The following is a 13,397-nucleotide window of genomic DNA, read 5'->3' on the forward strand; positions in this document are numbered from 1 at the left end:
AGTTCCGGCTGCTCCAGTTCTGATCCAGCACTCTGCAATGGCCTGGGAAAGCAGTAGACGATGGCTCAAGTCCTTGGACCCCTGCACCCATCTGGGAGACCTGGAGGAGGCTAAGGGATCCAGGCTTCAGATTGGCACAGCTCCAGCCATTGCAGCTAACTCGGGAGTGGACCAGCAGATGGAAAACATCTCCCTCTCTGCCTCTCTCTGTGTGTGCAGCTCTGACTTTCAAATCAATAAATAAATCTTAAAAAAAGATGGTGAATTAAGTCATAATGCATACAAGAACAGTCATTTGGATTCAAAACCTTGTTTCTCAAATTTGGAAAATGGTTTACACTCATAAACCATTGTCAATGGATAGCTGAATTTTTAATCCTTTTATCTGTTAGCAAAAAAAATGGGTTAATTTTTAAAGATAACTGGCAAGTACAGCTATCAGAGAGCTTGAATTGTGGGAAAAGTGCAAGACTGCTTTGCCAATGCTTAGAAATAAAATGGAAGTGTACTTTTATTAAAAGCCCAGAGTAACAGTTCTCCCTTCTTGTCAAAAGAATTATAATCTTAAATAGAAGAGAAGAAATATGTGGGCAAATAAGAGGTGTAGCATTTACCACAAGAAAAAAATGCTTTATGAAGAATACAAAGAGAGATGTATTTTCTGCCAGCTGTGGCAAGAATACTTAGCTTTAACAAGGGACACCTGCGTGTGATATTTAGCAAGATTAAAAGAGGCAGTTCCTTAGGTGGCTAGTGTCACACAGTATTTCAATGCATAGTCAAGTGGGTGTTGGAACAGCATATATAGTTAGAAAAGCAGCTGAAAAAGAAAGAGGAAATTCAATGTCTAATTCCTGTTCCGTTTGAAATTAAGTAATGTGGAGAGTCTCAAATTTAATTTTATCTCTTGCTTTCATTTTTCTTCCCTTTCATAATGGGTTCTGCTTGATTTACCTGCTTGTGCAAACATGAAGTGAAATTATGTATAGAATGCCTTCCACTAGGAACTGTAATTTGCTAGCCCTAGAAATGACTGTGGTACAGGCAGACATTTTATTCCCTTGTTAGTGAAGTATTTTTATTATAAAAGTATACAAAGCTAGCAATAAAATAGTCAACACATACTTGGTGAGTAGTATGTAATGGGCATTGCATTTTTCAATTGTAGTGATGGTTGTGACAGGGAAGGTAGAAGAAAGGGTGAAGAATAAAGAAGTTGAAGGAGATGAAGGGAATGAAGTGAGGAACCATTGATACAAGACAATTGTACAACAGGGTACCAGGAGCATATATGCTTAAGAGTACTGAGTATCAAATATGGATCTTGCCTTTCAATATTTCAAATGCCCTAATTTCTATGATTTTAAAGTTCTTTATGTCCCTGTCATAATACTAGGTCCATTGGTTGATTTGGCTATCCATCATTCAGTCTCAATAGCACTTCCTCCACCCTCAGCCTAATTTTATATTTAAGGAATTCTCTCTTGCTCATAGTTGTGTTTGGGAAGACTATTTGATTAGCTGTTTTGCTATTTCTTGGCTATGAAGAGTATAGGAGACACAAGGTAGATTGTGGTTTCGCCTCTCCTTAGCTGCTAAAAAGGCTACTGTTGAAGATTTCCTTCCAAGACATTTGGATTTACTGAGTTCAATTGCCAGTTATTTCTATGAAATCTTAAGCCGTACAATAAATAGAATCATTTTTACCGATTTAAGAAATGTAGATGACTACACTTCAAATTACATGACCTGATTCTGATTCTCTAAACTCCTTTAGGAATCTACGTATGAAAGAAGCTCTCCAGATGACTGTGAGGAGTCAGCCACAACATGCCCACTGAGTAGTATTTGACAAATCTTTACAGCCTTGCTGTACAAAGCGACTTTTTTCATTTAAAATGCATTGACATCACTTGGGAACTTGTCAGAATCTCGGGTTCCACCCTAAATCAGAATATCCGTTCTTTACAAGAACCCTACATGATTCATGTCAAAGCTTCAGAATCAAGGACGAAGACACCTATTTTTTGAAATACAATGGATAAGAGAAAGATTATAAGTATGTTTGAAATGATAGGTGTAAATCATTTGTAAGACAGGATCTTAGGGTAGAATATTCTTTTTGTTTAAAAGCATGGAATACCAGCTCATTATAAATATATTAATATAAGTTTTAGACTGCTAATATGTACCATGATGTGTTATGAAAGATGCTTTTTATAAAAAAGAGAAAGAGAAAATGGGCAATGGTAATGAAAATATGTTTCCCTTAGTTGTGGGTACTAAAAAAAATTTTTCTGGAACACACATGATTGATGGAGAAAATAGCTCCATCTAGTGTTGATTTCTGCAATGTAAAGCAGAAAACGATCCACAACTGTTTTGAAGGATCATCTGGTAGGATAGATTCAATCTATTTCAGCAATAGTAAAACAGTACAGAGTTCAAAATATCTAAGTTTCTGTGTAGTTAAAGGAACTTGCTTTTATATTATGTATCATACTATCAACTATAACCACGTGAATGGACTATCCACAGGTGTAGAAGAAAAAGAAAAATGGAAGCATAATGTGGTATTTCAGTAAATGGATGAAATCACATTTAAAAGGTAGATTTTTTTTTAATTTCAATTAAGGATTATGCAAAAATGCTAAAGATTTTACTCAGTAACTTGAATCCCTATTATGAGGTTTGGTGAAGAGGACAAAATACTCTTGTATAGGACAGTATGGTTTCAAATCCTAATTGCACAGTTGATCATATGCCTTTTAAATCTTTATCCCTCCATTCCTTCATGGAAAATATGTGGATGAGAGCCATAAAAGGAATTTTTGCCAAGGTCTAACTTACATGTGGGTTGAAGACTTTACTAGTGTTTATTAAAAATAATTATAAAATTTTAAATGTACAGCACCAATGTCCATATGAAGAATTTCCAGCAACCACAGAAGCAGTTAATGATTGATTCAATTCTGTGCACCAGATGTCATTCCATTAAAAACAAACAAATAAGCAAAGAAATAAACAGGAAAAAAAAGTCGCTTAAAATGAATGAGATCATGCATGTGAATCTCCTTTCTTAATAACATGCAGTCTGGCGCTGATCATTTTAATCACAAAATAAATACCATTAAAATAATAGTTCTTTGTTCTGTCATCATTCTCATCAGTCATCCATGTCATCAACTCTGTAATGATTATTGTCACTGTTGTTACATTCCCAATGCTGGTAAAGTTTTTCCTCAATACCTTATGTACAGAGTAAATGAATAAAATGCTTTGCCTCTGGAAAACATCATAATAACATGTCAGTTTAGCATGTACTTTGAGAAATCTTTTCCACATTAGATCTAAAACAAGCTTTATGAAAAAAAAAGTCTTATTTCCTCTCTGCTTCTCATAATGCCTAGGACCCAGTAGCAGTGTGACAAACATTGGTTGAAGTCAAAACAGATGGGTATTTTATCATCATCTATGAATTCCATTATAAAGAAAAGTGAAATATTCTCCAGACTTCAGAATTGCTTCAGAATTAATAGCAGGAAAGGGAACCTGCCATCATACAGCACATTCTGTAATTATTGTCAACAATAACCTGGATATTTATCATGCCTATATTTGATAGTTTCAACTATAAGAAATTACAACAAATAAAGTCACTCAAAACAAAAGATTCATTCCCAGTATGAGTACTTTGTAAAGCTTGCATAAAATGGAATTAAAAGTTTATTATTGTACAAAAAAATGAAACTCATGTATATAAGCCTTCTTCAAAAATTGCATAAAAATTCACCATTATAAAAACTTTGCATGGATTTCAAACTTTTTGCACCAAAATGGACTTACCTTTTAATTCCATTTTCCAGAAGCTTTTTGAGGTACTTTATAATCTTAGAAGAGAGTTAAAAAGATAGAAGTCCATATACTGAAACCATTAACTTTAATCACATAAACCAATTTTACTTTAAGACAACAGAGAAAATTCCTGAAATTAGGATTCTATATCTTTGGGCCATTTTGAAGTCTCCTATACTTGTATTAATCATGTAAAACCTAGTTAAAGGATACACAGTGAATTAAGTAATATTTAGTTTATGAACAGCAGTATATTGCCATTTTACATTTGTTAGGAAAGAATAAGAAGGAGCACAATGATTGTTTTTTCATAACCTTATTTCATTTGACACTCATATCACCTGTAAAGTTAGGCATTGATATTTCTGCTTAAATGATAACATTTGTAATACCATTGTTATATCAAATATGTGAGTTGAAGCTGAGATAGATAAAAGATAGAAATAGAGATACAGATAGAGTGAGAGCAAGAGCAAGGGAGCGAGTGGGCGAGAGAGTGAGAAAGAGAGAGAGAAAGATGATAGACTTTAAAAAATAACCTTGTCAATTCTCTTGCTATCCATTACATCTATTGTTTTCTTTCTATAAACTGGTATCTTACCACATGTCTGAGTGGAGGAAACAATTTATTATTTATAGTAAGTAATTATTTCAAATATTTCTGTCAGCTTATGAATTTGCACAATCACTAGAAATAAACCAGAAAATATTTTAAGTTAAAAATTTGTGATCATAAGTAAATTCACATCTTTGATAGTATTTATTATTTTTTTATTTTTTGACGATAGCCATTCTAATTAGGATGAAATGATATCTCATTGTGGTTTTTATTTGCATTACCTTGATGATTTGTGATTCTGATAATCTTTACATATATCTGTTGGTCATTTGTATGTAATCCTTTGAAAAATGCCTATACATGTCCTTTGCTCTTTTCTTAGCTGGATTGTTAGTTTTGTTATTGTTGAGTTTCTTGAGGTCCTTGTGTATCTTGGATATTAATCTCTTATCAGTTGTGTAGTTTGCAAATATTTTCTCCTTTACCTAAGGCAGCCTCTGCACTTTACTGAGTGTTTATTTTGCTTCTCAGAAGCTTCTTAGCTTGGTGTAATTCCATCTATCTACTTGTGTTTTAATTGCCTGCAATTCTGGGGTCTTATCCAAAAATTCTTTCCTATACCAATGTAGTATATATTTATTTATTTTGAAAATACAGACATAGAGAAAGTTCCCACTGGTTGGTTTCCCCTTCAGGTAGCTACAATGGCCAAGGCTAAACTAAATTAAAATCTGGGACCTGGCAACCCTAGATGCAAGTCTCCCACATGGGTGGCAGGAAATCATTTACTTTTGTCTACCCTTCCGCTTTTCACAAGCATTCTAAGGTGGGACTCAGGTGCCTTGATTAGTATCTCAATGCCCACCACAAGTTCTACCCTCTTTACCATAGAAAAAGTAGTAGAGAAATAAAAACAATGAAAAGTAAATCAATGAATTATATACTATAATTTTAAGAATGAGTAACTGCTATATATAAAAGATGAGAGGTCAGATGTCTCTATTATGTTTGATTTTAGAATAAAATTAGAAATTTTTTAAGTTATGGTCTTATATTTTTGTATCACAGTATATTACATTTAAATGTATCATTTTGCCTTTGAAATCACTACCTATTTTATATACATTAGATTTACATTACAGATTAACTTGCATAATATGTGTATATTAAATGTTTTCATAGTTTTTATAATATTTTTAATTTAGTATGTGAATTTGTTTTACTCTTTATTCATCAAATAAAACAACATTCTTTTCAAGCTCTCAAACTGGATTATATAAGTTCCTTCATGAGGGCTGGCACCGCAGCTCACTAGGCTAATCCTCCGCCTAGCGGCACCGGCACACCGGGTTCTAGTCCCGGTCGGGGCACCAATCCTGTCCCGGTTCCCCCTCTTCCAGGCCAGCTCTCTTCTGTGGCCTGGGAGTGCAGTGGATGATGGCCCAAGTGCTTGGGCCCTGCACCCCATGGGAGACCAGGAGAAGCACCTGGCTCCTGCCATCGGATCAGCGTGGTGCGCTGGCCGCAGCGCGCTACCGCGGCGGCCATTGGAGGGTGAACCAAGGGCAAAAGGAAGACCTTTCTCTCTGTCTCTCTCTCACTGTCCACTCTGCCTGTCAAAAAAAAAATAAGTTCCTTCTTGAATTTTCTTTTCTTACACATCCATCAATGTGTAGCTACTTAGCTCTACTACATCCAGTCCATATTCTTGGGGAAATAGTATTTAAACTGTCATTGAGAGGATTAAACATATGTCAAATTGGGACAAAGGCTGCATAGGCCCACAGGTTTCATTAATCATGTTGCATCCATGATGCACACTCATGGAATAACAGAGGGAATGTGGGGGTCCAAAGCAAACACAACAGAATAATGAACCCTTGAAGAGCTTGTTATTAATCTCCCATGATTTTTAAAATAATGGGAGATGCAGATGAACATTTACATTGTGTTTTATGACTAGAGCTTCTCTAGTTCCATTTTTAGGGAGAATCTGAATGTAGTAAAACAACAGGAAGAAGAGGTAAGCATCTCAACCGTTTAGAATGAAGTGAATTATAGGGCTGGCATTGTGGTGTAGCAGGTTCAGCCTCTTATTGTAATGCAGGCATCCCATGTGGGCATCAATTTGATACCTTACTGCTACACTTCAAATCCAATTCCCCGTTAATGCACCTAGGAAAACAATGGAAGATGGCCCAAGTCTTTGGACCCTTGTACCGAATGGTACACCCAGAGGAAGCTCCAGGTTTGGCTTTCTCATGTACTAATGTAATAATACTTAATAAAACATATAAAGTAATGGTCACAAATTACATGAGGTTAAGAAGTCATGTATTTCCCTTTCCTTGAGGCATGGCAGAAAGCAGTAGAAATCTCTCTACCAGAAAATTGAACAGTAATGAATTGTGATTCATCACAATTGAAAATTGATGCAAATGGGCCGGTGCTGTGGCTTAACAGGCAAATCCTCCATCTGCGGCGCCGGCACCCCAGGTTCTAGTCCCGGTCGGGGCACTGGATTCTGTCCCGGTTGCCCTTCTTCCAGGCCAGCTCTCTGCTATGGCCCGGGAAGGCAGTGGAGGATGGCCCAAGTGTTCAAGTGCTTGGGCCCTGCACCCCATGGGAGACCAGGAGAAGCACCTGGCTCCTGGCTTCAGATCAGCATGATGCGCCAGCCGCAGCGGCCATTGGAGGGTGAACCAATGGCACAAAGGAAGACCTTTCTCTCTGTCTCTCTCTCTCACTATCCACACTGCCTGTCAAAAAAAAAAGTGATGCAAATGTAGTTGGGGGTACCAAAATACAGTTCCCATTGAGTGATTTCTAAGATTCCATATCATGTAGATACCTAGACAACATTTTCAGGGGGAAATTAGGTAGAATTAACTGATACAAACAGTAGTAACTTGGAATCTAAGGCTAACTGTAAATTCTCATTAAATAGTAGTCCTTGGTTACCTCTGGAATGCTGAGTAAAAATTCTATTGCTTTACAAAGTAGAAAGTTCATTGATGCTAATTATCTTGATAGGGTAACTTTTTAGATTTCTTCTCCTATATATTATACTTTGACTATATCAACCTGATTGGCTGCCCCAGTACCATCTTATAACAAATATTTTCAGCATTTATTTGAAGACGTATCGTAATGCTTTCAAGTATTGTGGCCTGACATTGAATTCAGCTACAGCATACCAACAAAATTAACTGCTCTCCTCACATCAATAAACAACAAAAAATCTGTTCACCTATGAGGGAATGTTTGAGATATCAACTTATTTATGTTTGCTTAACAAGGTTGTTCTGAACTTCCCCTTTACAACATTATATTGAAAATGCATATATCAAACTTCTTTACATTGTATTTATTTTGTGTAATTGTATTGACTCTTATTTGATCATATATGGAAAGTGTGCTTCCTATTATATAATATTAAGTCCTATTCTTTACATTACTCTTGGTAGGGGATTGGTTTGCAAAATTGAAATTTGATAATACATATATCCCTCTAGGATGAAGAAGAATGTTTGGAAAATATTAGGAACTGAGTAAAAGTTCACTTGAGTAATGAATGTATAGATATATGAATAAGTAATTAATGTTCCATTGATAAGCTTACATTTAATAAAATGTTCCTTCCTTGCTTGTTTAAAAAAATCATCAAGTTGTTTGCATTTTGTATACAAAATCCCTCAAATGGTGGAGTTGTCTGAAGATCATCACTGCCAAATCCATGCCCACTTGGCCCCTCAGAATGTGAACTCATATGGAAATAGAGATTTTGCACATGTGTTACGACAAAGTAGTGTATGTTTGGGATGGGTCTTGCATCTAATACCTAGAGCTTTTATTAAAAAGAGAAAAGAAAAACAAATAACACAGAAATGGTCATCTGAAGGTAAAGGTAATGACAAGAGGGATCAAAGCATGCCATGGGTTGCTGTAAGGCATGAAGTTAGAGAGAGGCAAGGAAGAGGGATTTTGTAGAACATTCAAAAACACATGGCCTTGCTTGCACTTTGATTTCAGACTTGTAGTGTCCAGGACTGTGAGACAGCAAATTTCTGCTTAAGCCACCCAGTTTTTGTTACTGTTTTTAGTAGCTCTAGCACCTAATGCAGTTGGGTTATAGTACACTTCAAATACTGGGTACAAAATTAATCAGAATAACCAGTTGACCAAAGTTTCACTTAAATAGTCAAGAAAGAGAGGTAAATAATCAGAAATAAAGTGAAAAAGTTGTATTTGAAAACACCTTTAGCATCCCCTGTACTCAGTGTATATTTGACTGACTGTTAGACCTGTTCATCTACAGGCAGGCATGTGAATCCATTTTCAAAATGATGACCCTGCAGCACTGCATCATATTATGAAATATTCCATCATCTTCACTTTGGTGTGTTTATTGAGGCAAGGAGATAGTATAATTTATTTTGGAGAGATTTACAGCCATAAGAGTCAAACCAAAATGGGTTTCCTTCTGAAAATTTGCTGGAGTTTTCTCTAGATCAATGATTATTGACCTTTTTTTTTTATCTCACTCATGAACTGCTTCAGACAATCTAAAACTTCTTTCAAAAATATATAAATGCACATGTATCTTCTTTCTTTTATCTGATCATTTCAAGCTATTTTGTAGGGTTTATATGCATTCCTATTGGAAAGAATAGTAAATTAGTAGATCAACTCTAGTCTTCAAGTTTGCAGTTAGCATATAATGTTTCTTTATTGCATTTAATTCACTCATGTAAGAATTGACATAAATGTGCTAGTAATTTATTCTCAATACACACAAAAACTTGGCGACATGTTGTATTTGTGAAAACTGTGAAGGGTGACATTCTAGGAAAGTTCTTATCTAACTAAATCTTATTTAAGTAACATAAAAATCATAAGATAAGGATACAGAAATTGATATATATATATATACATATATATGCATATACACATACACACATAAGATATTGTAACACACGTACCAAATTGAATGCTCTATCATTGGTACTCAGAGCATTTCTCAACTTTCAATATCATCTATTGTTAATTTATAGTATACTAAAGCTGGCTACTATAGACTGTAATCTTTTATTTTAAAAATTGACTTTAATACACAGGTTATCATTTTTGGAGCACCCTTTATATGACATGAGATCTTTCTAAAATGTTAAATCCATATTCCCAATAAAAAATTAAATCCAATCAATAAAAAATAATTAAATCTCTTCTAGAGCAAGTGAATTGCAGCTCTGGTCAGACATTACTTAGGATCTGCTACTCAGACTGACTTCTAAATATATAGATATTGAAAACAAGCTAAACGCTATCGAAAAAATGCAAAACACACGGCTGTGTGATTTTAGTGTCTGCAGTGTGGGGGCAAGATGCAGGTATGTAGTTTCCTGATCCTATCAAAGATAGCTCTTCCTTAGGAAAAGCAAGCCAGTGGTAAGTCTGAGAAGTTATGTTATAGTGCAGCTGACAAGATGTATTTTCTGATCTCTTAAAAATCTTGTGAGGTCTGTGTATGACTTAATAAATCCCTTTATTATCAGAAAATAAATTTTACCAGCACCAAGAACAGTGTTACATTGCCAGTAAAAATCAAAGTTTTATTACTCATGTCTCTGGATCCTTGTCATTGACTCGAAAGGCAAAGATAGGGCAGTGACTTAATCTGTGGCAAGATTTTTTTTTCTCTCAGGTGTTCAGAATAATAGCAATAAAACAAAATAAAGAATATTAAGCTAGTTGGTAATAGGGTCTGAAAGAGGCAGATTATTAATTAAAGTTAGATTAAACTGTGTGGTCCTTATTGAAAATATAGAGTAAGAGAACTGAAGTAATGGCCAGAGCAGAATCAAACCATGAAATAGTGAGAGGTAAAGGCTGCCTCTGAGAAAGAGTAGCTTTGATGAATTTCTGATTTCCATCACTGGCAGAATGAGTTTCACTTTCAAGGCTCCTGACCTTAATTGCTTTTAGTGCGAATAACTATTTCATTCTTATGTATCTTGAATGAGTCTCAGGAAATGAATCAATCATAATATAAATAACAAGGTACTATAGAAGAGAATGGGGAGAAACACTTTATTGTCTTGTCTTTCCTTCCTTCGTTCTATCTATCCTCCATTTCCTCATCTCTCCCTCCCTTTCTCCCTGCCTACTTGTTCTCTCATCCCTCCCTTTATCTTCCTCTTCTGCAGATATCTACTCATTAATTCAATATATGCTATGCTTTCATATTAATGTCCATCAAAAATAGCCAACATTTTATTGTAAATACATTCCTTTAAAAAGTCTCAAGCATTATAAAATTCATGCCTTTCATTAAGAAATTTCAGCTTATCAAAGATGTTTGTGCCAATGCTTGATTTGTCTAAGGTTTCCAAGACTTGCATTAATCTATTCATTCCACTTGTCTTGTTTCTCAAAAGAATATAGACAAAATGACATTACCTTAGGGAGAAAGAATACAAAATTGAGAAACTGAAAATGGTAATGTAGCAGGAGGATTTTAAAGTAGAAATTAAAAATAAATTCAGAAATTTGGGATACAAGAAATTGATCATTTCACAAAATGATGCAGTTACAAATATGAGAAGTCAGATAAATGAAGTTGAGTTTTTGTTTCTTTGATTTTATTTTCTGTTGAAACTTTTTATGTTCATTGCTGCCAGAATATATCCTAACACAAAATGAGAAATTAACACTTGAATGCACAAAGAATGCTGAGGTAAATTAAAGTGAATACCAGGCACCAAGAACTTCTGAGGATAAAAACCCAGATGAGCCTCATAAGTGACTTTATCCTTGCTTGATTTTCAAATATGAATGAAGCTTAACTTGATCTATTTGTTACAGATGACCATATTAAAGAAAAATGAGCTTAAGTTTAACCAATCAGAGGAAATCAACAAGCACAATTTTATAGCTAGGGACTTTTCTACTGCATAGACCAAATGAAGTAACTATATAGCTATAAGCAATCAAATATTTTCTTTGTTTTAGTTCTCTGTTATTCAGACAAAAACTTTCCCCTTTCCTTCCCTTGTTGGAGCTTCTGAGTCACTTTTATTTTAGAACTACCAAATTCATGAACTAATTTTTGCCAGCTGTGCTGCTGCTTGGTAGACAGATACATATATCTACAGAAGAAATAATTTTAATATTACCCCAAGCAAAATATATTTAGAGAGGACATTGGTCTGGAGAGATTTGGACTAATCACATTACAAAATATTTATAAATAAGAATTATGTACTCTTAAATTCTCAGCCTTACTGTTTCTCTACATTACTCTGTAAATGAAGATCACGTTTGCATATGATCACAGCTCCAAACTTGTGGCAGATTTATATGTGAATTTGTACGTATTCATTGATTTATATAAATTGGTTGAAATATAAATCTTACCTCATTCTGGAGGTCTCGGATCATTTTGCTCTTTCTTTCCACTTCGGTCTTTAAAAAGTTAATCTGAAAATGGATAGAATACCATGTATATACATTCTAAATCCATATTCATGATTTTGATAATCTTTTTACAATATTTTAAGGTATAACAAAATAATTATTCTTTCTTTTAATATACAAAAAAGAATAAAAGATTAAAAATTCTATTAACCAAATATTCAGTATCCAACTCACACAAATATTTGTCAATATATGAAAATATCCCTTTCTAATGTGACAAAAATTCAATTTTAAATTAGGAAACAATGCAGGATATGATTATGATTCTTGTACCTGAACAAACCTCATTGTAAAAATGAGAAAATGATTCTAGGAGCGTATCGAGGAATCTTTATTCCTACATCATTCCTCCATGTAATTTTGACCTGTACAGTATTGAGTGTACCTACATACAGAGCTACTTCCTGCAAAGATCATAATGAGCATTATATCAAAGAAACCATAATGTGCCCTCAAGAATATGCCAATATTATTACCTTTAAGTTTAGGAGGTTACTCCTCATATATTTGCTTAAGCATAGTACCTTTATCTGCCATGAGTACTTTGAATAAAATGTAGTATAATATAGTGGTTAAGATATTTACAGAATTTTCAATCTTTACCAACACTGAGAATTCATTGTAATAATAATTAACTATATAATAGTGAATAAAATATTTAATTTCTCCAATTTTCAATTTTCTGGTAATCACCTTTTTAATAAAGCAATTTTCTGAAAATAGTTTACTAAATATATTAAAAATTATAATTTGGGCATTGAATGGATTATTGAAACAGGAGCTTGTCTTATAATCTGCATTTAATTTGTTTTGATAATTTCTGTGTATTTTACACTTAAAACAAATTTCAGTTTTGACTATTTGTATTTCTAATGCTCTGAAGCTTTACATATTAGACAATATAGTTGTAGAAGAGTCCTGGAATGATGAAAGAAACATAGAATGTGCATTTTTCTCTAGGAATAGTCTGATTCATAGGATTGGAAATCAGGTTAGGAAGATTAATTGTCACCATAGATATAGTTTTAAGATAATGTGCCCTTCATGCTCACTCGGATTTACCCTTAGTGGTAGAGCTAGAAATGTGCCAGGGGATTCCAATTCAATCCCATCAAGGTGGCATGTACCAATGCCATCTCACCAGTTAAAGTGATCAGTTTAAGTTCATAATTGATCAAAAAGATAGGATTAAGTGTCAAAGGGATTACATAAATAAGACCAGTGTCTGCAAATAATTGATATAATTAAAAAGGAGAGAATGATCCCACATGAGAAGCAGGATACACAGCAGACTCATATAATGGCAAAAGCCCTAAACAGCACTCTGGCCTCAGAATCAGCCATTAAGGCATTCGGATCTGGCTAAAAAGCCCATGAGAGTTTTGCAGGCATGGAAAGCCAAGACACTGTGGAAAAAAAATGACCTAAATGAAAGATATTTGAGTGAGATCCCAGCGGAAAGAACGGACCATCAAAGAAGGCAGTACCTTTCTCTGAAGGGAGGAGA

The 13,397-nt window shown here is 34.4% G+C and overlaps 1 protein-coding gene across 1 annotated transcript in view; it reads right to left on the bottom strand.

Annotated features, from left to right (window-relative positions):
• LUZP2 (leucine zipper protein 2) overlaps positions 1–13,397 on the bottom strand; it is a 293,256-nt gene that overhangs the window by 255,857 nt on the left and 24,002 nt on the right. Inside the window, exon 5 of the mRNA XM_062197489.1 lies at positions 11,831–11,893. Within this exon, the coding sequence (XP_062053473.1) occupies positions 11,831–11,893 (63 nt within the window). The remainder of the gene's footprint in view (positions 1–11,830; positions 11,894–13,397) is intronic.

Source organism: Lepus europaeus, chromosome 7 (assembly GCF_033115175.1).
Source record: "Lepus europaeus isolate LE1 chromosome 7, mLepTim1.pri, whole genome shotgun sequence".
NCBI lineage: Eukaryota > Metazoa > Chordata > Mammalia > Lagomorpha > Leporidae > Lepus > Lepus europaeus.